The 26,812-nt window shown below is 40.0% G+C and overlaps 1 protein-coding gene and 1 non-coding gene across 4 annotated transcripts in view; both read right to left on the bottom strand.

Annotated features, from left to right (window-relative positions):
- RTTN (rotatin) overlaps nt 1-26,812 on the bottom strand; it is a 195,039-nt gene that overhangs the window by 16,499 nt on the left and 151,728 nt on the right. For 2 of the 3 annotated variants that reach the window (XM_077974806.1, XM_077974807.1), the window contains exons 41-45: nt 11,087-11,192; nt 10,229-10,326; nt 8,918-8,995; nt 4,937-5,063; nt 940-1,142 (exon numbers count right to left, since the gene is read on the bottom strand). In XM_077974806.1, the coding sequence (XP_077830932.1) occupies nt 940-1,142; nt 4,937-5,063; nt 8,918-8,995; nt 10,229-10,326; nt 11,087-11,192 (612 nt within the window). Of the gene's footprint in view, nt 1-82; nt 240-939; nt 1,143-4,936; nt 5,064-8,917; nt 8,996-10,228; nt 10,327-11,086; nt 11,193-26,812 lie in introns of those variants that run through there. The other variant, XM_077974808.1, reaches the window with a different exon arrangement.
- On the bottom strand, nt 1,007-1,062 carry MIR7173 (microRNA mir-7173). The gene has a single exon (NR_128349.1). It is a non-coding gene; the product is annotated as a microRNA mir-7173 (primary transcript).

Below are 26,812 nucleotides of genomic sequence, written 5' to 3'. Positions count from 1 at the left end.
TATAAAATTCCTGCAAATTTAAGATGACACTCATGAGTCAGTAGGGGGCTGGCTCCAACGCGCCACTGAAAACATCTTTCCTTGGTGAGACTGATCTTTCCATTTCCTTAGAAAAACCTATCTTTCTATGTATGTGGTGATAACAAAATATCTTCTGAGGAGTTCAGGGAGAAGAAACAGTGCAGGAAAACGAGACTCAATTCTTATAAATCTTCTCAACTTTTACAATTTATCTTGGCCTTCAAGTAAAAGAAATGGAAGCACCCAAATTACAATACTATTAAGTAATATATAATCTGATTATACTCAAATTTGAAGGGATTTTCCTAATTAGGGATTCCGTTTATACACATCTAAATACAGAATCTGAGTGCACATCTGTACCAGAATTTATTTAACTCATTACATCCCTTTTAAATTACCTTAAGTTAAAATCAGTGATGAGGAGTCTAGTTTGGGAACTGGAGTCCTAGAGAACTCATAAAATTGCTTAATATGCCATAAGGAAGTTAAGGTCTAACTGGGGGAAGTGGGCTGTGATTTCATAAACCATTTTGTCAATGAAATTAAACTGAAATTGTTACTGCTCAATTTGGTCTGTTTAAAGACCAATATATTACTTTTATTATCTCCAATAAATGTAAGACAGCTATTGTTCTAAAACCCTCATTTTTGAGAATGATAAAATATAATCCAAAAGCTAAGAAGATCAGTGAGAAGGAAATGGCATGACTCTACTCCAGCTCCTGTCCCTCTGCACGTGTCATCTATCAACTGGCTTTAAACAAAGTGAACCTCTTAACCCTTTTATAATCCTTTAAAATAAAATGCCTCAAAATCATAATATATTAATCTTAGAAACTGAGTTGTAAACTTTTGACTAGAAAGATTATTTCACTGAGTACCCTTTTAAGATATGAGGGGAGTTTAAGTGCTTACCTTCTGAATTACTCCTTTACAGTCATGCGACAAGGCCAGGTTTGAAAGAAGCATAAAAACCATCTGCTGAACCGTGGTGTTCTCCAGCGGCATCTGGGAAGCCAGCTTGAGGACACACAGCATCAGAGAGTTGCTCAGGGCTCCTCTATGTGTAGCTTGAACAGGGTGTTGTCCACAACTTGACCAACAAAGAGAACTGCAACCTTCAAAAATAACAGCCTATGACAATGTCTTCTCAGTTTCCCTGTTTAGTTTTTGAAGACACTAAGTGGCAAAGCGTATCTGTCTATCAAAATGACTTGGCCATTAACCTGTGAACTATAAATTAGCAATAGAGGCTAATGTTGGTGTCTACATGCAACCTAATAGATATACTGTCTCAATGAGGGCCTAATTATCTCAACAAAGCACTTTAAGACACCAGGTTTATTTTTTTAAAAAGAATGAAATAAGCATCCTAGGGTTTTTAATAGTTCCTAAAGAAAACATCTAAATAAAGGCCTGTGTAGAGGAACAGAATTTTAGAAATGGGAGATAACTTGTCTAATGCCTTCATTTTACATAACATACAAATAAGGAACATAATATTCCTGGGAAAGGGGACAGAACAAATACTATTTTCTATATTTGGTCAACAAAGATATGGAGCTCAGAAAAGCCAGTTTGTTGCTCAAGGTCACATAGCTTAGAATGGCAGGAGCCAGCAGTGGCATCTACAGGTTTTCCAGGGTCCAGTGTTTCTCAGGAAATTAAGTAACTGAATGAGACTTACTGAGGGAGAAAAAAGAAATTGGAAACACATTTTAATGTTAAATCAATAAGACTGTATTATATGTAAACCTAAGGTATAACTGACTTGTGAAAGTTCATACAAGGAGGCCAACTTAAGCATAAATTGATCAGAATCCAATATGTTCTGTAAAAGAAACTCACAAAAGATGAGTAAACAAACAAAAGACACACTAGTAGAGCTGGGAAATGCACTGAAAGGAGACATTCCCACCAGACCTCAGGAAGAGAGAAAGTTCACAGCACAGAACGAAGGCAAGGACAATCCTGTACACATACGCTTCAATAATAATTCAAGTTCAAGAGCCTGAAGGTCTGTTTCTATCTCTTTGTGCTGACTGCAGACAATCTGAGTTGGGTGTCGAAATGGACAGCTCCAGAGGTGTGAGATTATTCAAAGAATAAGCCATCATCAGCATCTGGCAGTAACTAGATGGGCTCTTAACTGTTTTGAGTTCCAGTCCCTTCTCTGTATAACCTTTGATATTTAGAGACCCCAGTTGCTGGGCAACTGAGTGTTGTTAGAAGAAAGCACAAAAACTTGCTAACTAGTCAAATCTTAAATTTATGACCATACATTTTAAATTGGTACTTAACACTGCCAGCAATCCTACTTTCCTTCCTCTAAAAACAGCAACTTCACACTTTCTCCTCTTCTCACATCACCTCTACTCCTTGTCTTTGCTCATTCTTAGTGGTCAATGTTCTCTCCTAAATGAAGAAAGCAGAAGTATTCAAAATGGGAATTTTCTCATCATTCCCATCAAGTCTACCAGCCTTCCTAAATCCACATCCTTCCTCTCAGCCTTCCCTCTGCTTCTGTTGTCCGCTGTGCTCTAGCTGTCACCTCTCTTATCCTCTCAGGCTGGGCTCTTACCTGTACTCTTTCCTATACCTCATTCTCCCAATCCCTTAAGTTAATAAACATGCCTTAAAAACATACATTTTTAAAAATGAACAAAAACTCCTCCCTTGACTCCACATCTGTTTCTTGCTGTTGCTCCATTTCTTTATCCTCTTAAGAGTAGAACATTTTGGAAAAGCTGTCTCCTCTACTTCTTCATCTTCTCTCCTCAACCCACACTAAGTAGGTTTCTGTTCCAGCACTACACTAAAATTACCCTCAAGGTCCAAAAGAACATCAGTACTGCTAAGTCCAGTGGCCACTGCTTCTATCCTCACTTTAGTAGAATTTTCTACGGCATTCCACACAACTGAGCATGCCCTTCTCTGACTTCCTGTGACTATGCACTGGTTATCTCACTGGATGCTCCTTCTCTCTTTTTTTCTGCTGGTTTCTCATCTTTTGATTAACTCCAAATGTTAATGTGCCTCAGAACTCAGTCATGGATTTCTGCTTCTCCATCTACACATTCTCCCTGGGTAATCTCAAATAGCCACATGGCTTTAAATACAATCTATACAACAATGACTTCTGTGGTAGCCAGCCTCCAAGATGGTCCCAGTGGCCCCTGCCTCTGTACCAGGGTTGGTATGTGTGACCCACAGGAGCTAGGAGTGCTGTTCAGTTGCTTCTGAGACTGGATTATAAGAAACTATAACTTCTGCCCTCGGCCTACTCACTCTGGGTCGTTTGAGACAGCCGTAAGTAGCAAGGAATTGAGGCTCCCATAGTCACACTGGATCCTCTATCCCAGTCAAGACTTCAGATGATTGCAGAGACTCTGAGCGAGGACCACCCAGATTAGCCATTCCCAGATTCCTGAGCCACAGAAGCCGTGGCATAATGAAATGATTGATGTTTGCAGATGCTAAATTTTAAAGTAATTTCTTTTGCAGCAATAAATAATTAATAATATTCCCAACATTTTAAATCTTCAAACTTACCTCTAGTCTCCATTGAATTCAACTCCAACTTACTATTTTCACTTCAGTGAACATCAACACCTCAGACTAAACAAGACCAAAGAGAACTCCTGATTCCTACTTCTTTCTCACTTCAAGTCTGCTTCTTTCAAATCTTCCCCATTTTAGTAAATGGCACTACTGTGCGCTCAGGCTCATTTCTCCAAATGAAGTTCACCCCGGACACCTTTTTTTCCTTCCTACCTCCCACAACAGGTATCCTTGACTCTATCTTTGAGCTATATACTGAATCTGCCTACTTCTCTCAATCTCTCCAGCTACCACTCAAGCCCAAGCCACCATTATATCTCCATGAGAAGTCTCCCTGCTTCTAGACTTGCTCCCAATCATCCATTCTCCACATATCGCCCAGGGTAATTTTTCTTTTCTTTTCTTTTTTTTGTGAGACAGAGTCTCGCTCTGTTGCCCAGGCTGGGGTATTAGTGGCGTGATCTTGACTCACTGCAACCTCTGCTTCCCAGGTTCAAGTGATTCTCCTGCTTCAGCCTCCTGAGTAGCTGGGACTGCAGGCATGCAACATCATGCCTGGTTAATTTTTGTATTTTTAGTAGAGACAGGGTTTCCTCATGTTGGCCAGGCTGGTCTCAAACTCCAGACCTCAAGTGATCCGCCTGCCTGGGTCTGCCAAAGTGCTGGGATTACAGGCGTGAGCCACCACACCTAGCCTAATCTTTCTGAAACACAAATTAAATCATGCTTACAACCGCCAATGTAATCTTGTTGCACTCACATAAAAATCCTGTTACACTCACATAAAAATCCAAACTCCCTACTGTGGCCCCTGAGGCCCTACATGACCTGTCCTCCTATCTCATTTCAGATCACTCTCACCAGAACTCACAATGCATGGCCCACCGCAGGCTCTTGAGAAGATGTCGATCAAGTACATGAGCGAAAGAGGAGCCCTAGTGATATCGTGTATCATCAGACCAACTGTTGTGAGAACTAACGTTCATCACGCCAGTCTCCTGCTCTGGAATCTATAAAAAGTTCTAACCTTCACTTGGCTTTTGAGGTCTTACATCATAATTTTTATCCTCTCAATTTTCCTACTAAACTCAATTTCCCATTGCCAGATAATCAGACCAGTCCTCCCTCTCTATTGCCCGCACTGCCAGTGACTCTCTCATGGCAACAAACACACTAAAATATCTGTCTGTTCTCATAATACCTACGAGAAAGCTTGCCTTTACCCATCATATGCTCAATAAATCAGAGAAATACTTCAAAATACGTATTAGTTTTTCCAGTCTACCTTAACGACATTTATAAAACTAGTATTTTGGCATATTATTGAAAGGCAGTATTGGATCCTATTTACCATTTGGAAAATTTGCAGTATAGACACAAAGGAGCTGCAGAGAAATTTGCATCAATGAATCATCCATCAAAATCCAAGGCCAGAGAGAGTGCAAGACAGGCACAAGGTGAGCTTCAAGAGCTGCTTCCTGTTGAAGGAAGGGAAAAAGACAACATTAGTCTGAATATATGAAAATATAACATTAAAATCAAAACAACAACAAAAAGCCACCAATGTAAGACACAAGGAGAATCCTGTGGCTGTCTTCAGCATCCTGCCCCACCCCCACTGGGCTCCACACATGGCGGCCCTGACCACGAGCCTGACCAATCTCAGGAAGTCCCTTCAACACCAGGGTGGTTAAGATGTGCCACTAAGGTAGGACGCATAGAAAACAGCCTTTGTAACATGTAAATTAAACAGCAAAGTGATATCTCACAACACTGAATAAATTCCTGTAAATGCTATGAAATGGCCAGAAGTGAGAATTTCTGGTTAAACTTTCTGATCAACTCTGAGTCCTCCTTGCCCGCCCTCTGTCCCTCTCCCCCACTCTGTGTGTGTGTGTGTGTATATATATACTCAAAGTAAATCACAATTTTTGAGTAATTTGAATATATAAAATTCAGTCTAAATATTATGATAAATCAATAAATTCCGAAGTAACTCAGAGTCTTTATTACAAAGATCAGTTACCCCGGGACAATACTGCAGATAAAATATAGCTGTTTAAGTGCAGCAATATCTGTTTTAAATGAACAAGAATCCTGAGGTAATTCGTAGACCCATGTTTATGCATGTGAGCATGCACATAAATACACCCTACACAATTTCACATAGCATCAAGTGGCAGAATAGGAGAAGTGAGTCCCAACGTTTGACACTCCCCGTAAGCACTGAGGTCATTCCCAGTGCTCTCCCTGAAGCTCTTCCCACGTTCGCCACTCTCTGTGGCACACAGCCCTCCATCTGCAGCAGACGACCTTGTTTACTATTTCATAGAGAAGACAGAAACTATTAAGTACAAACTCCTTTATCTGCTCTGCCATTCTGTCCACATAGTTTATCTGTATTTTCATCCATTCACCCCTCCTGTCTGCCTGGCAGTGACAAAGAGGTGCTCCACTTCTTGCCTGCCAGAGATTCATACATTCAGCTGTGTTCTGGAGCACAGCTCTTCCTGCCTCCTCAGGGATCTTAATCCACCAGTTAGTTCTCCTCTTGCTATCTCTTAAACAACTCGTCCCCAAGTTGCTCATTTCTGTGCCTGTATTCAAGCAGTTTACATGTTAAGAGAAACAAACATACTCATTTCCTTTCATCCTATATGTCCTAAATTATTAATGCCACTTTTCATGACCAAACTTCTACATCATTATTGCTATAATTTCCCCATCTCACATTTAATCTTAGGTCATTTCCATTTATTTTCTGCCCTAAAGATTCTACTGAGGCCACTCCTACTTTTGTGGTTGCCAACAACGCTTAAGCACTGTGGCACTTGCTGTATGTCTCTTCTTTCTTAATTTCCATGCTGCTGCTCTATCTTGGATCATCTCTGACAGTCTGGATATTTGTCCCTGCCCAAATCTCATGTTGAGTTGTAATCCCCAGTGCTAGAGATGAGGCCTGGTGGGAGGTGTTTAGATCTTGGGGGCGGATTCCTCATTGCTTGGTGCTTGCCTTAAGACAGTGAGTGATCTCACGAGATCTGGTCATTTAAAAGTGTCCAGCACCTCCTCGCCAGCTCTCTCTCTCTCTTGCTCCAGTTCTAGTCATGTGATGTGCCTGTTCCCCTTTTGCCTTCTTGTCATGATTGCAAGTTTCCTAAGGTCTCCCCAGAAGCAGATGCCACTATGTGTCCTGTATAGTCTGCAGAACTGTGAGCCAATTAAACCTCTTTTCTTTAATAAATTACCTAGTCTCAGATATTTCTTCATAGTAAGGCAAGAATGGCCTAATGCGATCTCCAAATCCCTTCTCCAGTATTCCTTTCTCAGTTGTTTTCTGCCCTCTCTTAAATGTTCCTATTTTCCAAAGATACGACCTTGGTTTTCATTACATACTTTCTTGGGAAATTTCAACAATAGTGAGGACCACAAACACCATCTACACATTGACAAGCCATTTTTCACCTGGATGCCCGTAAGACTCTTGAGGCTAGCAGGTGCAAGCAGGAATGTCGGGGCTCTCACACCTGTGCTCTGCTCTATCATGCACTCTTAATGCATCATAATGCAGCAGCTTAAACTGGAGTTTGGAAGTCATTCTACATCCCTCCTCCTCTTTTCAATGCTTCCAGTTTACTCCCTACCCTTCTTCTCCTTTCTACCTGCTCAAGTTAAGGTGTCATCATCTCTTGTCTGGACTATGACAGTCCCCTCCGTCTAACCTTATCCACTATTTAATTCATTTACCTCACAGCCACCATGATCCTTCCAGTATGAAAACCCCTTAATGTTATGCATATGCAGACAGCAGGGTGGGGTGGCAGTGGGTAACCTGGTGAATTACCCAATAGTGGTCAACTATTAATAATGAGAACATGCCATACACCTGATAAAAGCTGAAATTGAAATTAAGAATCTCTACCTCTGTAAGATTATATTTATACTCAAGGATAATCTAAGTATTCTTTGGATTTACTTCTTATTAAACAATTTAGAAATACAGAAATGCTTTGACTTATTGAGATATTACACTTTTATAAATGCCTAATGTGATACAAATTGAGCACAATATTTATAACTAGCAGCCAGGTTAGCATTTCATAAATCTTTATAGGTAGATCCTACATGTAAAGTATTCCAGAGTATTTCCCTGAATAAGGTGTCATGAATGAATATTAACTGCACACACACATGAAATTTATATATTTACATATATACATGAATACTGACTGTACATCCAGTCACAAGCATAATATCATAAGCATGAAGGAATCATAAGTTTATTAATGGCACTTTTGTTTTGAGAAAAAGTTCATATAAATTCATATATGGGGAATTTTAATAAAATGTATAAATAAATACTTAATTTCCATCAAACTACTCTGAAATATTAATTGTGAGTCATGGCTCTGGCTTTTTAACATCGGGTAAGGAGTAAGTGTGTTCAACATGTCCCTTTTCCAGATGTGGTATGGTTTTTCCAGTTGTGCTCTTACCACAAGAGCAAAACAGGTAAACATTTAAAAGGCAATAAAAGTTTCTATAATTTATCTTTGCTTTCTATATTAAAGCTTTAATTTAGAATTTTTTAAATTTTATTTTCATGGCCAGCTCTTATAAAGAATAATCTAGTATTTCTGCATTAAAGCATTAATCTAGTATTTCAAAAGTGTTGTAAAACTATAGACAAAGCAAATCATAGTGTTCAAAAGATTATATCCTCTATAGTAGTACTGATACAATGGTTTAAAATATCATCAATGCTTACAGACAAAGCAAAATATCTCAGTGATTTCTAGACAGAGGGGCTGTGTAAATGGTCACAGGGAGTCAGCAGAGCTAGAAGCAACTTCCTCTCAGTGGATGTGGCCACACTAGGTAGCAGTTCTAACTCTCTTCTCCTTTGAAGCAGGAAACTCTTATTTCCTTATAGATACAGATAGTTTCATTTATTTCCTTGCAGAGTTGTTTTAACAACCCATTTTGAAAGAATCTACCTTATAAGACACATCCAGCCATTCATTCCATACCTAAAATAGGTGGGAAACCAACACTTAAAATGCCTAAGAGTACAGAATGAGGCTGAGGTTTGTGAAGTTAAAGTTTCAATGATAAAACACTGATAAACACAAGAAATGTAATCAGTGATGAGTAACAAGATTAGATACACACATTTCTGACAATTAACACTGAGTTTGAGGACTAATCAACCGTGTGTCTAAAAATTTAAAAGTCAGAGCTTTCCATTTTTCCTACTACATTATCTCATATAAAAATTAAACTGCTTAATACCAGTACTTCTACTAAAATTTTGAAAAGTAGCTCTACTTACTTTACATTCTTCATTTTGATAAAGACAGTTTCTTAGGAGCTGCATGGCAATGCTTAACTCTTTAATAACACCATCCTCCTATTTAAACAAAAAGCAGTTGAAAACTGTGAATGCAACAACATACTCCATTTTTGTGTATAGTAATTCCCTGCCCTTTGGGTCACAGTACAATGCAGGTGTGCTCTAATCATGCCCAACCACTGTAACTTTGAGGGAACTGACAGGCTAATGATCTCTGAAAGATGACCATATCTCAAGAAGCACATTCACCAAGAAAAAGCTATTTCTGTTCTATCAAGCATGGAGGAACTCGGATATATGATAGCCTCCATGTTTCATCTCAATAAAGTGAGGCAGATACTGACAGGTTTTCAATCATATCAGGTGTTGGCTGACTTTCTCAATGATGAAGGGCCTTTGGCTAGAGAGGAAAAGAGGCAAAAAAAAAAAAAAAAAAAAAAAAAAGAACTGATAAACATACAATCAATCTCCTATAAGACTTTGTCTTGGTTTCTTATTAAGGGAAGTAGAAACTAGTTATTACATAGAGTGCTGCTATAATGGCCTTACCTACACACATATATGTATATTTATATATTTATACTATTCACACACTTTCATTTGCTGAATAAGTGGGTGGCAGATCTTGTTAACCACAGTAGTTATTGTTAACCATAGCTATTATATAATAACTATGTTATTTTGAGTTTATCTGAGCATGCAGTTTAAACATGAGTCCAACAGACTCAATGCTAGAGGAGATATTCAGAAGGCACAGAAGGAGATAAACAGAGATGAGGAATACCAGCTCTTCAACCACCCAGATATGGGGCAAATATTAGCTCCAACGATTACCAACTGTGTGATTGTGCTGTAATGAGTGTTTGTTCATGAGATAATAAATATTAAAGGTTTCAATAGTGGCTGACATATAGAAAACTCTTAATAAATTATAGTTGTTATAGATCTCATTCCTAGTTAACCTACGCTTGTTTTGAGATAAAGATTTTCTTTTTGTAGTATAAAAAATTTATCTGGCATAGTATCATGTATATGTGGATATTTCCAATGTTTTATAATAACAACAGTACATAATAAACAGATGTTGTCTAAAGATCTTCAAGTAAGAATTAAGACCAAAACAAGTCAACAATCTGCTAACATAGAAATCTCATTAATTCATCCATCTCTACCTTGCTTCTAAATCCATCTCTACCTTGCTTCTCATTTCAAGCTCGTGCTCATTTCTAGGCACAAGGGGACTGGAGAATGGTCTCTACATATAGGCATTCATTTATCCCACAATATTACCTTTTTTTTCAATGCTGCTTTCCCAGGCCTCAGAGAATCTAGGTTCAGTTGTGCATTTATGTGTTTCATCTGCTCCATGCAATTGTCTATAAGACTGGCTGAAAGACAAAATCTATAGCAGTCAAAAGGATATTCTATTTCCAAGTTAAGTTAAAACCACATATACCAATCAGATTCTCAAAAAGGTAACATTCTCTATTTCTGACCCACTTCATTTTAGAATTTTCAGTAAGAGATTAATGAATCAGAGGGGGGAAAAGTAAGAGTACTAAAATGCTGAAGGCCACTTGTTTTCAGTTTTTAGTAAGATACTCCCCAAATCCAATTTACAACTTGAGGAATACATCATTTGTTTTAGTAGCAAATCACAACTGATATTAATGGACTTGATGTTGCCATTATTCTCTTTTAATTCTCAGATCTATGTTCTCTGATTCCCAAATGAGAAATTACAACACTCAAGAGGAGAAATTTAGAAAATATGGAACTGTCTGTTGCTGTTTTTACCATCAAAACTATGTGGGTTTTGTTCAGGTATGCAGTAAGTGCTTCTGGATAGTAATATTTAATTACAATGAAACTCAATGTGTTACCTTTTAGCTTCTCTAATATTTACATATAGGTTCTTTAGAGCAAGAACCTCACATATTAAACAAACAAAAAACTACGTCTAATCTTTTTATTTGAAAAGTAATGCATATTTACTGCTTCTGTATGAAAAAATGATTTTTACTGACACTAAGACTATACTGTAAGTTTTTTACATTTTGAGTCTAAAGAAAATTAACTTTAACAAGCAACAAAACATATGAGCTGCTGATAATGCCATCAACACAGCTGACGTGTCACGTGGCTCACCTTTCAAAGCATGTTTCTGTGCTCTTCTACTGACAGCCAGAAGTGACATCAACGCATTTGCAGCTACTCTTTTCAGGATATCTTTGGAGGATTTCCCTTCATAGCACTGCAGAGAATACAAATCAAACTGCCTTGAAGAAATATTTAATCTGCAGCAAAACCATTGTGAATAAAGAACATTTTCTACTTAAAAGATATTGCTAGGTTTCAACTTTCATGTGAAATTCACTGGATTTTGATAAATCATTAATATTTGAGAATGTTCTGTGTGGATAAGACTGTATAAGTTGTGGAAGAGAACAACAATCATTCTTAAAGACGCATCGTCTACAGAAAAAAGCTTTATTTAGCTTTTACATAGCAAGCTCACATACTTACTCAAATTCACCAGAGCATACTGTATACATACATATGTGTAGCTTATTAAAATGGGTCCTTGTAACACTGCTGAGCAGGAGAACTGTCATCAATGTCCTCCTTTCTCCTTCTGGGGACACATTACCCTCTCTCCATTTCTACCTAAACTACCCCTATATCTCAGGTGATTTGGTTCTTTCCATCTTTCATTTCTATGGTAACATGCATCTGTCATATAACATTTTCTCAAAAAATAATGCATAACTTTTTTGACTTTCAGAGAAATGGAAAATCATTTGTAATTCTGAAACTACTATTTCGGTATATTTCCTTTATACATTTAAATTTATGAGTTAGAAAAATTTTCACTTAAAAATTTCTAATATGTACAAAAGTAGACACAATAACAGATTCCATACATTTTTATTTAAAAAAAAAAAAAAAACCTAGAAATTTCTGCTCCAAGATGGCCAACTAGATACAGCCAGGAGGAACATCTCCTACTGAGGGACCGGGACATCAGGAAGACTGGCACACTCCTAGATCTTCAGAGGGAGGGCACTGAGAACAGATGGAGGGAAAACATAGAGCCGGGGCTGAGGGGGGAGGAAGCTGGGGACCCTGCTCGAGGCTACCAAGCACCACAACTTGTTCCTGGCCCCCAACCACTCCTGCAGAGGGGGTGAGTTGAAAAGGCAAGGAACGAAATTCACTCTCACCACAGGCCTCTGGAATCATGGTAGGAAGGGACCCCTGGACCACTATGGACATTTGAGTTGTCAGGGAAAGCTGCTTAGGGAAGCAGTAGAAGCAGCACTCCAGCTGGGGCAGAGCCCAGAGAGTTTTGTATGGGAGTGTCTATAGCGTAGCACTGCCAGGGACGCCCACACCCTTAGGCTAGACTTGCTCCCATAGAAGACTCTATCCCTAGGGGAACTGTGGGACCTCAACTCTGCAGGGTGATATTGCCCATGAGATGGGGCCAGTCTGGGTCACCCTTTGGTCTGCTGGCTTATCCAATGGCCCGAGCCTAGCCACACCTGCTTAGAGTGAAGCTCCCAGGTACTTCCTGGGGGCCTACATGGTAGCTCTTGCGCTGGCAGACTGTGCCTGACTAGCAGAGCGCTCCAGTAGAGTGACCCCAGTTGGACATACAGCAGCATTCTTCCCCCACTGCAGCCTCCTTCATGCTGCCTTGCCTGCAGGCACTCACCCACTGGCCACCCACCACAATGCTTTGTGGGCGTGTACAGGAGGACCTGCCTTCCCTTCCCCACCAGCACATGTGCGCACGTGCACCCTGCCATGTCACTGCTGCCAGCCGTGACTGCACTCCATCCTCCCTCCCTGCTATTGTCCTCAGAGAGTCAGGAGGCATGGAGCCCGCCAGCCCTGGGCCTGCCAGCACCCCATCCCTGCGCTGGGGCTGCCAACACAGAACTAGCCACCAAAAGCAGCGAACCCACCCCCAGCCCTGAGCAGCCACCGACACCAGAATGAATGGGCACAAAGGGCACACACGGTCTTGCGTCCACCATTGCCCAGTCTCGTGCTAATACTACCACCAGTATGAATGTGCACACAGTCCTCAGGTAGGGGCTCCCAAATCCCCAAGCTGTGCTGCTACCACAGCTGCTATAGACGCCTGCATCAAGGCTGGCACCCTGGCACCTGACGGCACCCTGCTGCAGCTGACGAGTGTGCACCCTGCTGCTGACATGTGTCAACAAGGACAGATCCTACTGCCACTTTCCTATGAAGTGCTTTGGCTGGCACCAACCATCAGAGAGTTATGAGCAGCAGTCCTAGAGCACCTTGGACCCTCCAGAGCACAGGTTCCTAACCTTGAGGAAACAGAGATCAAAGCCCTGCCCAGACACCAGTCCCCAAGAGTTAGAGCACACAGTCCAGGAGTCCTGAGTTGAGCCTTGGCCCCCTAAAATCCTCCTAAAATGAGTCGACTGAATACACCTTATATCATAATGAAATGCCCAAGGACATTAAGTAGGATAAAAGGAAAAAAATAAAAAATAAGAAAAGACAATCATCCAAAGGATAGCAACTTTAACGACTTGAAGGAACATCAGCCCGCAAAGATGAAAAAAAACCAGCGCAAGAACTCTAAGACCTCAAAAAGGCAGTGTCTTCTTTTTTCCAAATGACCACACTAATTTTCCAGCAAAGGTTCTTAACCAGGCTGAGATGGCTGAAATGACAGAATTCAGAATATGGACAGGAATGAAGATCATGGAGATTCAGGAGAATATTGAAACCCAATCTAAGAAAACTAAGAATAATAAAAAAAAAAAAACACAGGAGCTGACAGCCAAATAGCCAAGAAAAGAAAGTAACCGACCAAACAGAGCTGAAAATCTGACACCAAAACTGGCAGAGACACAACAACAACAACAAAAAAGGTCAATATCCTTGATGAACATCAATGCAAAAACCCTCAACAACATACTAGCAAACTGAATCCAGTAGCACATCAAAAAGCTAATCCACTACGAACAAGAAGGCTTTATCCCTAGGATGTAAGGTTGGTTCAACATACGTGCAAATAAATAAACATGATTCATCACATAAACAGAACCAGAAACAAAAATAACATGATTATCTCAACAGAAGCTTTCAGTAAAATTCAACATCTTTTCATATTAAAAACTCTCGACAAACTAGGTGTTGAAGGAATATATCTCAAAATAATGAGAGCCATCTATGACAAACCCGCTGTCTACATCATATCGAATGGGCAAAAGCTAGAAGCATTGCCCTTGAAAACTGGCACAAGACAAGGATGCCCTCTCTCACCATTCCTATTCAACACAGTACTGGAATTTCTGGCCAGGGAAATCAGGCAAGAGAAGGAAATAAAGGGCATCCAAATAGGAAAAGAGGAAGTCAAATTATCCCTGTTTGCAGATGACACGATCCTGTATCTACAAAAGTCATTCATCTCAGCCCAAAAGCTCCTTAAGCTGATAAACAATTTTAGCAAAGTCTCAGGATACAAAATCTATGTGCAAAAGTTACTAACATTCCTATATACCAACAATCAAGCCAAGAGGCAAATCAGGAATGCAATCCCATTCACAACTGCCACTAAAATAAAATAAAATAAAATAAAATAAAATAAAATGCAATACCTAGGAATACAGTTAACCAGGGAGGTGAAAGATCTCTACAAGGAGAAATACAAAACACTGCTGAAAGAAATCAGTGGTGACACAAATGAATGGAAAAAACATTCCATGAACATGGCTAGGAAGAATCAACATCGCTAAAATGGCCATACTGCCCAAAGTAATTTGTAGATTCAATACTATCCCTATCGAACCACCAATCACATTCTTCACAGAACTAGAAAAAAAAACTTTTAAAATTCATATGGAACCAAAAAAGAGCCCAAAACACCAAGGCAATTCTAAGCAAAAAGAAAAAAGCTGGAGGTATCAATCTACTTGACTTCAAACTATACTATAGGGCTACAGTAACCAAAGCATGGTAATGGTATAAAAAATAAACACATAGACCAATGGAACAGAATAGAGATCCCAAAAATAAGGGTGCACACCTACAACAATCTGACCTTAGACAAAGCTGACAAAAACAAGCAATGGGGAAAGAACTCCCTATTCGATAAATGGTGCTGGGATAACTGATTAATTATATGCATAAATCGAAACTGGACCCCTTCCTTATACATATACAAAAATCAACTGAAGATGGATTAAAGACTTAAATATAAAACCCAAAACTATAAAAACGCTGGAAGACAACCTAGGCAATACCATTCCGGACACAGAAACTGGCAGAGATTTCATGATGAAGACGTGAAAAGCAATTGCAACAAAAGCAAAAATTGACAAATGAAATCTAATTAAACTAAAGCGCGTCTGCACAGCAAAAGAAACTATCAACAGAGTAAACAGACAACCCACAGAATGGGAAAAAATATCTGCAAACTATGCATCTGACAAAGGTCTAATATCCAGCAACTATAAGGAATGTAAATTTACAAGAAAAAAAAACCATTAAAAAGTGGGCAAAGGACACGAACACATACTTCTCAAAAGAAGACATACACAATGCCAACAAGCATATGAAAAAAAGCTCAACATCACTGATCATTAGAGAAATGCAAATCAAAACCACAGTAAGATACCATGTCACACCAGTCAGAATTGCTATTAAGAAGTCAAAAAATAACACATGCTGATGAGGTTGTGGAGAAAAGGGAATGCTTATACACAGTTAGTGGGAGTGTAAATTAGTTCAACCACTGTGGAAGGCAAATTAGTTCAATCATTGTGGAAGGCAGTGATTCCTCAACAAGCCAAAAACAGGACTGCAATTCAACCCTATAATCCCATTACAGAGTATACACCCAAAGGAACAAAAATCATTCTTTCATAAAGACACACGAATACAAATGTTCACTGCAGCACCATCTGCAATAGCAAAGACATGGAACCAACTTAAATGCCCATCAACGGAAAACTGGATGAAGAAAATGTGGTACATATACACCATGGAATACTATGCAGCCATAAAAAAGAGCGAGATCATGTCCTCTGCATGAACGTGGTTGGAGCTCGAGGTCAAGATCCTTAGGAAACAATGCAGGAACAGAACACCAAATACTGCTTGTTCTCACTTATAAGTGGGAGCTAAATGATGAGAGCACTGGGACACAAAGAGGGGAACAATACACAATGGGGCCTACCAGTGGGTAAAGGGTAGTAGGAGGGAGAGGATCAGAAAAAATAACTATTGGGTGCCAGGCTTAGTACCTGGGTGATGAAATAATCGATACACCAAACCCCCATGATATAAGTTTACCTATATAACAAACCTACACATGAGCCCCTGGTCTGGCAGCATTCATCACAGAATGACAGAAGTGCCCTTGGGCTCTAAGTGAACATTAGCAGCAGCCTGGTAGAACTCCTATGGGACCGTGGTAGTGGTGGCCAAAAGGAGAATCTCCTTTTCCTGTGGAAAGGGACAGAAGAGCAGAAAGGACCCTGTATTGTGGTTTGAGTGCCAGGTTAGCAGCATTAGAATAGAACATCAGGCAAAATTCTAAGATTTTTGACTCTAATCCCTGGCTCACAGATAGCAACTCTGGACCTGCTCAGGGTCTAGGGAAACTTACCGCTCTGAAGGGAAGGACAGAAACCTGGCTGGCTTTGCTACCTACTGATCATAAAGGCCTACTGAGAGGTGACAGTGTGCTAGTAGCCCTCACTCTCAGCCCCTTATCGGCCTCAGGCCTCAGCGTCCACTCTGGCTGCGCTTGAGGAGCCCTTCAGCCCGCCACAGCACAGTGGGAGCCCCTCTCTGGGCTGGCTGAGGCCGGAGCCTCCTCCTTCTGCTTGCGGGGAGGTGTGGAGGGAGAGGCACCGGCAGGAACCAGGGCTGGCTAGTGGGCCAGTGTGAGTTCCAGCAGGCGTGGGCGCCAGCTCGGCAGGCCTCGCATAGGGAGCAGCCAACCAGCACTTCAGGCCCAGGGCAGTGAGGAGCTTAGCACCCAGGCCAGCAGCTGTGGAGGTTGCTGGGTCCCCCAGCAGTGCCTGCCCACCAGGGCCACACTCATTCTCACTGGACCTTAGCTGCCTCCCAGCAGGGCAGGGCTCAGGACCTGCAGCCCACCATGTCTGAGCTCCTCCCCCTGTGGTGGGCTCCCGCACAGCCTGAGCCTCCCCCACGGGCGCCACCCCCTGCTCTGTGGCAGTCGGTCCCATCGACAGCCCAAGGGTTGAGGAGTGCAGGCGCGGCTTGTGACTGGTGGGCAGCTCTGCCTGCAGCCCTGGTGCAGGATCTACTGGGTGAAGCCAGCTGGGCTCCTGAACCCGATGGGGACTTGGAGAACTTTTATATCTAGCTGGAGGATTGTATGTGCACCAATCAGCACTCTGTGTCTAGCTCAGGATTTGTAAATACACCAATCAGCACTCTAGCTCAGGGTTTGTGAATACACCAATTGGTACTCTGTATGGAGACTTGGAGGACTAGTGCTCTGTGACTCTGTCTAGCTCAAGGATTGTAAATACACCAATCAGCACTCTGTGTCTAGCTCAAGGTTTGTAAATACACCAATTGGCACTCTGTATCGAGCTAACTAGCACTCTATGACCCTGTCTAACTCAAGGATTGTAAACGCACCAATCAGCATTCTGTCAAAACGGACCAATCAGCTCTCTGTAAAATAGACCAATCAGCTCTCTGTAAAATGGATCAAACAGCAGGATGTGGGTGGGGCCAGATAAGGGAATAAAAGCAGGCTGCCCGAGCCAGCCAGCAGCAACCCACTGGGGTCCCCTTCCACACTGTGGAAACTTTGTTCTTTCGCTCTTTGCAGTAAATCTTACTGCTGCTCACTCTTTGGGTCCACGCTTCCTTTATGAGCTGTAACACTCACCGCGAAGGTCTGCAGCTTCACTCCTGAAGCCAGCGAGACCATGAACCCACCAGGAAGAACGAACAACTCCAGACGTGCTGCCTTTAAGAGCTGTAACACTCACCACGAAGGTCTGTAGCTTCACTCCTGACAGCGAGACCACAAACCCACCAGAAGGAAGAAGCTCCAGACATATCTGAACGTCTGAAGGAACACGCTCCGGACAAGGGTCCGCAGCTTCATTCTTGAAGTCAGTGAGACCAAGAACCCACCAATTCCAGACACACTAGGGCCTTGAGTGAACACAGGTGGTAAGCAGGTAGTGACTGCAGTGGGCTTTGAGAGAAACCCAGTGTTGTGTTGACATCAGAACTAATCCAGTGCAGTTCCAGTGGTGGTAGCCACAAGGGGTGCTAATATCACCACACCCCCAGTTCCAGGCTGCTCAGTATATATATATAGAGACTCTGTTTGTTTGGGAGAAAAGGTAAAAGAACAAGAGTCTCTGCCTGGTTATCTGGAGAATTCTTCCAGATCTTATCCAAGACCACCAAGGCAGTACCTCTACAAGTCTGCAAGAAACAAAGTGTTATTGGGCTTAAGGTCTAATTCCCTTGGAATGCCTGGAAAGCCTACTCAAGGAGGACACACACAAACAAGCCCAGACTGCAAAGACTAAAAGAAATACCTAACTCTTCAATGCCCAGATACTGATGAACATCTATAAGCATCAAGATCATCCAGGAAAAAATGACCTCACCAAATGAACTAGAAAAGGCATCAGAGGCCAAGCCTGGAGAAACAGAGATGTGTGAACTTTCAAACAGAATTCAAAATTCAATTCAATTCAAATTCAAAATTGCTGTTTGGGAACTCAAACTAAGAGAAGGAATTCATAATTTTATCAGATAAATTTAACAGAGAGATTTAAATAATTAAAAAGAAGCAAGCAGAAATTCTAGAGTTGAACAATTCAACTGGCACACTGACAAATACATCAGTTTCATAATAGTGGAGTTGACCAAGTAAAAGAATTAGTAAGCTTGAAGGCAAGTTATTGGAAAATACACAGTCAGGAGAAGGAGACAAAAGAAAAAAGAGAAAAAGAAGAATGAAGCATGCCCATAAAATCTAAAAAATAGCCTCAAACAGGCAAATTTAAGAGAAAGAGATAGCGGTAGAAAGTTTATTCAGAGGGATAACATCAGAGAATTTCCAAAACCTAGAGACAGATCAATATTGAAGTACAAGAAGGTTACAGAACACCAAGCAGATTTAACCCAAAGAAGACATTTAAGACATTTAATAATCAAACTCCTAAAGGTCAGAGACACAGAAAAGATCCTAAAAGCAGCAAGAGAAAAGAAAGAAATAACATACAATGGAGCTCCAATATATCTGGAAATGTTACAGGTCACAAGAGAGTGGTATGACATATTTCAAGTGCTGAAGGAAAGAAAAAAAAAAACAAAATAAAACAAAAAAAACGTTACCCTAGAACAGTACATACGGCGAAACTATCCTCCCAGTATGAAAGAGAAATAAAAACCTTAGACAAACAAAAGCTAAGGATTTCAACAACACCAGACCTGTCCTACAAGAAATAGTAAAGGGAGTTCTTCAATCTGAAATAAAAGGATGTTAATGAGCAAGAAGAAATAATCTGATAGTACAAAACTCACTGGCAATAGTAAGCACACAGAAAAAGAGAGACTATTATAACACTGTAATGGTGTTGTGTAAACTATTCTTAAGTAGAGAGTCAAAATTATGAACCAATCGAAAATAATAACTACAGCAAATTTTTAAGACAAAAACAGTACAATAAGACATAAAGAGAAACAACTAAAAGTTAAACAGCAGGGGAGATAAAGTGTAGAATTTTTATTAGTTTTCTTTTGCGTGTGTGTTTGTTCATGCCATCAGCATTAAGTTATCATTAGTTTAAAATAATAGGCTATAAGAAAGTATTTCCAAGCCTCATCATGGTAACCTCTTACAAAAACGATACAAATGCAGACACAAAAACTAAGAAATTAACATACCACCACAGAAAATCATCTTCACTAAAATAAAGACAGAAGGAAGTAAAGACGAATGAGAAGATCACAAAACAATTAGAAAACAAATAACAAATGGCAGAAGGCAGTCCCTACTTGTCAATAACAACATTGAATGTAAATGGACTGTGGACTAAACTCTACAACAGAAACACACAGAGTGGCTGAAGGCATGAAAAAACAACACCTACGTATCTGTTGCCTACAAGAAACAGACTTCACCAATAAAAATATACACAGACTGAAAATAAAGGGATGGAAAAAGATATTCCATGCCAATGAAAACAAAAAAAAAAAAATTAGGAGTAGCTATACTTAGACAAAATAGGTGTCAAAACAAAAACTATAAGGAGAGACAAAGAAGGTCATTATATAATGATAATGGAGTCAATGCAGCAAGAGGACATAATGATTCTAAGTATATATGTACCCATCACTGGAGCACTGAGACATACAAAGCAAATATTAGAGCTAAAGAGAGAGATCTCAAGACAATAATGGCTGGAGACTTCAACACCCTACTTTCAGCATTGAACAGACAGATCTTCCAGACAGAAAATCACCAAAGAAACATTGGACTTAATCTGCACTAAAGACCAAATGGACCTAATAGATATTTACTGAAAATTTCATCTAACGGCTGCAGAATACACATTCTTCTCCTCAGCACATGGATCATTCTGTAGCATATTCCATATGTTAGGTTCACAAAACAAGTCTTACAACATTCAAGAAACTGAAATATTATCAAGCATTTTCTATGACCAGAGTAGAATAAAACTGGAAATCAATAACAAGAAGAATTTTGGAAACTATACAAACATGAAAATTAAACAATATGCTCCTGAATATCCAGTGGGTTAATGAAAAAATTAAGAAGAAAATCGAAACATTTCTTGAAACAAATGATAATGGGGCCAGGTGTGGTGGCTCACACCTTGTAATGCCAGCCCTTTGGGAGGCCAACGTGGACAGATCACCTGAGGTCAGGAGTTCAAGACCAGCCTGGCCAACCAACATGCGAAAAATATAAAAATTAGCTGGGTACGGTGGCGAACGCCTGTAATCCCAGCACTTTGGGAGGTTGAGGTGGGCGAATCACGAGGTCAGGAGATCGAGACCATCCTGGCTAACATGGTGAAACCCCATCTCTACTAAAAATACAAAAAAAATTAGCCATGCATGAAAGTGGGCGCCTGTAGTCCCAGCTACTCAGGAAGCTGAGGCAGGAGAATCGCTTGAACCCGGGAGGCAGAGGTTGCAGTGAGCTGAGATCGTGCCACACTGCACTCCAGCCTGGGTGACCGAGTGAGACTCTGTCTCAAAAATAAATAAAAATAAAAAATAAATAAAAATATATGTAGCAATTGGGGACAGGGGTGTGTCAGAGTTAAGACTCCTAAGGAAATAGTTGTGTGCACAGATATGTCTTTTATTCCTTCCTGAAATCCCATTAAAATGACAAAAATGAGATCACACACACACACACACACACACACACACAAGCCTGAAAACTAGAAAGCGGATGGATGAGTGGCAAGTGTATCAGGCTTGGGAACCCTGAATTCTAAGTGGTGAGTGGGGAAAGCTGAAAACTACCCCAATCTATCCACTGAATTGCCCAAGGCTGAAGAAATTTAGCACCAGGTATCCCTGGATGTGAGGACAAAGGAAGATTGCTTAAAGTCTCTAAAAAGTAGTTACCTGCCCAGATCCTGCCTGCCAGCCACCAATTTGTATGTAACTAATCCACTCTTCCTCCCAGCCCATGCAAAATCCTGGATGTTTAGTTTCTGGAAAGGATAAATTAGGATTCTGAACTGGCAGACACGGGAACATTTGTGGGCAAGAGTATTCTACTAAAACCTTTGAAGGATTAAGTGAAATTGTGCAAAGTAAATTCTGAGACCTCAGCTGTCATCTCCTACTTGGCTACGTAACATTTGGCAGTTGAGTTTTCACCTCCAGGAAAGAGATCAGAAGACCATTCTCCAGGGAATCTGATAAGCCCCAGAAGACAAGCCTGCAAAACAACTCTCGTTGCTCCCCTTGCACAGCAATTGAAAAGTCGCACTGTCATGCTCAGGGATGTCAATCTGCTTTGAGTTTCCCAGTCTTAAATACAGCACATAATCAAGATTACCAGACACCAAGAAAAGCTGCCAAACAGAAAAGAGAGACTAAACTCTCTCATAAATAGAGGAAAAGACAGCAGAGAGAGATTACATAGGAAAAAAAAAACTTAATAGGAACTCCAAATGTACAGAGCATACAAAGTACCGGGAATGCCTCTGAAGTAATTCAGAAAGCATGAGTTTATAGATGGAAAGATTGCCCAAGAGAGCCCAGCACAATGGCTAAAACAGATCCACACCTGGATGCTTCATCTAAACATTTTAGAATACAAGAGAAAAAGGAAAGATTCTAAAAACTTCCAGGAAGAGGAAAACCAGGAATTCTAAGGGCTTCAGAATTTTCTTTTTCTTTTTTTTTTTTTTTTTTGAGATGGAGTCTCGCTCTGTCACCCAGGCTGGAGTGCAGTGGCGTGATCTCAGCTCACTGCAAGCTCCGCCTCCCGGGTTCACGCCATTCTCCTGCCTCAGTCTTCTGAGTAGCTGGGACTAACGGCGCCCGCTTCCACACCCGGCTATTTTTTTTTGTATTTTTAGTAGAGACGGGGTTTCACTGTGTTAGCCAGGATGGTCTCGATCTCCTGACCTCGTGATCCGCCCACCTCGGCCTTCCAAAATGCTGGGATTACAGGCATGAGCCACCGTGCCCGGCCAGGGCTTCAGAATTTTCTATAGTAACATTTGGAATTAAAAAGAATAGACGATGGCTTCTAAATTCTGAAGTAAATGATTTCCAATCCAGAATTCTCACTAGCCTAACTATAAATTACATGTAAGGGAGATAAAGACTTTCAGACACTTAGATCTCAAAAGACCTCCTCGGTACCTTTTCTCTGAAAGCTAAGGGAGAAGAGACTCTAAGCAAAAATGAAGAGCATTAACCAGGAGAGAAGGCCACAGGAGATGGGAGACAGCGTGTGGGATGCAGGAGACATAGCACAGAGGTAAAGGAATTCCCGGAAGCAGGTGAATGGATATCTCAGGATGACAGGAGACTGCACCTCGCACAGAGGTAAAGGAATTCCCAGAAACCGGTGAATGAATATCCCAGGATGACAGGAGACTGCACCTCGCACAGAGGTAAAGGAATTCCCAGAAACAGGTGAATGGATACCCCAGGATGACAACAGGCACCAAGTAGGTCAGAAGGAATTGGGAAGAGATTTATTTCAAAAGATGAAGCGATGAAGTTCTGACAATTCTGAACACACCGAGAGGATATTTAATTCTAGCAAAGAGCATGGAGTTTATAAGTGATAAAAGTCAGCACTTTTTAAAATAATGCAATAATTACCTCTAAGGGAAACAAAAGCTGTGCAAGAAAAGAAAGTTAAACACTGTCTGCAACACGGTTCAATTGTGTGTAACACTGTCACAAATTTAATACCATTCATGCTGCCTATTATCTAATTGGCATTATGGTATATTAATATTAGGAGAATGAGAAGGGAACCCATTTTGGTAGCGTAGGTGGATGGGGCATGAAAAAAAAGCTAAAGTCTCATTTTCCATAGTAGGAATTCAACAGATAATATCTAAAACTGAATAATCAAGATAAAAAAATATAAGCATGTTATTTAGAGACATGAAAGAGAAGCTATAAAAAGTAGTTAAATGAGGTATAAGTGGTCACCTCTGAGAAAATGAGGAATGAAGGAAAAAATCTCCTACCTTTAGTAAAAACTTACAGATAGAACTGTTTGGTTCTCTAAAATGTGTACACGGTAAAACTGAAATCAAAGCCCCAACCCAAAAACAAACAAACAAACAAAAAGGAAACAAACAGGATTAACCTATGGTCAATTCATATACTTTCCAACATATACTGAAGGAAAGGCTGGAGTGAAGGATGGACTTTCTATCAGTTTCCATACAGTACTTACTGCAGACTGAAAAGCAGCCTGAGCATCTCTGCGACACAGCAAGTGGACACGACTGGACGTGTGAGGAGCCTGGAGGCAGCAAGGCTGAGAATAAACTCAAGCAACAGATAACTAGCTGCCAGATGATGCAAATACACAAAAAAGAGAAAAATCAAGAAGATACAGAGCAAGAAATAATGTCTTCTCATCAACCAAAATTCCTCTAAATGTCATGCTCTTTCTAGATTAATCCCTTCTGTACCCTTAAGTGACGGAGGCTATTCTAGGTCAAGACTTTTTTGCTTTCTTTCCAAAAGGTACTTAATGTAAAAATAGGCTTTTTAATTACAGTGAACATTCATCAACACAACGGTATCTTAAATATATAAGCCTTCCTTTCAACAGATTTACCCTTGAATTTCACCATTCACTACATGTGAGCACAAAATACATCTAAAACAAGACGCAAGAGTTCCTCATTTGCATTACTACTTTTAGATATCAGATCAAATATAAGGAGCAAAATTAATTCAACATCTCAATTAATATATCAATTATAGACAAAATCTACTACATATAGAGAGATTTTTATTGATCTTGTTATCTATTATGTATTTGCAAATAAAACATACTGAGCACAGTAGGCCCCCTTATCCTTGGGGGATCCATTCCAACACCCCCCCAGTGGATACCTAAAATCATGAATAGTACCCAACTCCATATAGTCTAAGTTTTATTCCTATACATATGTAACTACAATAAAGTTTAATTTATAAATTAGGCAGGTAGGAGATTAGCAATAACAATAACACAGAATAGTATAATAAAAATTACGTGATTGTGGCCTCTCTCTCTCAAAATACCTTACTACAATGCACTCATCCTTCTTCATCTTGTGATTTGTCAGTCTGATAACCAAGATGGCTATACTAAGTGATGAATGGGCACGTATCATATGCAGCGTGGGTAAGCTAGACATAGGATGATTCACATCCCGCGGGGGAGACAGAGCAATATTTCATCATACTACTCAGAATGGCATGCAATTTAAAACTTAAGAATTGTGTATTTCTGAAATTTTGCATTTAATATTTTTGGACTACAATCAACCATGGGTAACTGAAGTTCCAAAAGGCAAAACTACAGATAAGAGGAGACTACTGTATCTTCATAAACTAGGGAAGGTAAAATCTCCACTAAGTCAAATGTGTTCAGTATTTTATGGACAAAAGACAGCTAAATATTTCTTAGAAAATGTTCAAAGTCTGAAACCACCTCAACATGGACTTACAAAAAAACACTTACACATGACTGAAGATGTAAGTATGAATACTTTCAACATGTATCCCCTATGGGACAGTGCTATAAAGCACCATTTAAAAGATAACTCTGCCCAGACATTTTAATTGAAGTTCCAATATTTGGAACTAACAATATTTGTTAGGAGGATGGAGATTTTAGAGGCAGCTGAAACTTAGTAATAATGTAATAAAATCCTATCATTTTGTACTTGAAGAACTGAATCACAAGAAGTGATCTGCCTAACATCCCACATCAAATGTTTCTTGAGTATGGCTTTACAGAAAACTTAAATAAGGACCTTTGAAAGACATCAATTTTAGAATATAATTTCTTTGGATAATTTAAAGACTATAGTTTACTTTGCTTCATATAGCACTCGGCCTAACCCACAGCCTCCATGGACATATAGTAAGCTATATTTATTACTTATCAAAACGTTTTGCTGTTGAGTGTATTCTAATAATACTTTAATTCACATACCCTATTTCTATAGGGCAAAGAAAACAGTATTTGTAATTTAACAGGCCCATTAACTGTCCCGACTTACATTAATTACACATTTTGTCAAAAGTGTGCCAGAAGTATACTTTCTCTCTTCACTTTGTCTTAAACTTGTCTGTGCCTTTCTAACAGATGTCATGTATCCAAATTCTACTGCTTACATGAACACAAGAAGTATGATTTATTAGGAAACGTGGTTTAAATAATTGGTTAATATACCCATACTCTCACGAAACACATTTTTTGTAATTTAGAAGAAATAAAGAGGAAAATTAGCTAGTCATTAGGAAAATCGTTGAGATATTCTGTGACTGTAGGCTATCTCATTTTCTTTGTCCAAAAAGGTAACATAAAAAATTATAAACAAAAGCTTTTATAATGAATAATATTACAAAGTATTAGCTAAAAATAAGGGCAAGGTAAATTGCACAAATTCCTCTAGCACAGATTTTTTTTTTTTTCCTGTGTATACTATTATAAACTGATTCATTACCCTACATGGATCCATATGTATCATGAGTCTCATCACGGATCCTTCAAACACAGCACCACAAACAAGATTAAAGAGTTGGGAAATAAAATAGCCCTGGCTTTGCCTGGCTAGAAGTCTTTAAATTTCACCAGGTCCAGGAGGATTGGTTGCAGGACACCCACAGTCATCCATGCAGAGCCAGGCTCCCAGAGCTATTGCCATTTTGGCCTCAGCAAGAAGGGTGGGGCCCAGCACACTGCCCTCACCCCACTCTCCTCTGAGTAAAGTCACTGAAATTCTCTGATCAGAAGTGTGTCAGCAAGAGCAAAAGCCTTTCCCCAAGCAGTACAGTGCTCCAACCAAAGCCAAAGTTAGGAAATTTATAATTAAATTAGATAGGGGTTGTGGTTGGGAGACTTTTGAAAAGGTTTGAATTTTCCTCCTTACAACATTCTTTAAAGTGCAAAACTGGAGACTCAGTTAATCATTGGGAAATAAAGTCTGTTGTTCTGACGGGGAATGAGAAAAATGGGACAATGTCCAGTTTTTGTTTTCAACTAAGAAAATTTGAGTGAACTGACAGTGAGGTAGTAGGTACGGGAAAGCTATGGCCTCCCAAGAATAAGAGGCTTTTAGA

The sequence above is a fragment of the Macaca mulatta genome, chromosome 18 (genome assembly GCF_049350105.2).
Source record: "Macaca mulatta isolate MMU2019108-1 chromosome 18, T2T-MMU8v2.0, whole genome shotgun sequence".
NCBI lineage: Eukaryota > Metazoa > Chordata > Mammalia > Primates > Cercopithecidae > Macaca > Macaca mulatta.
Note: the sequence above shows the minus strand (reverse complement) of the source record. Positions and strands in the feature narration are given on the sequence as shown.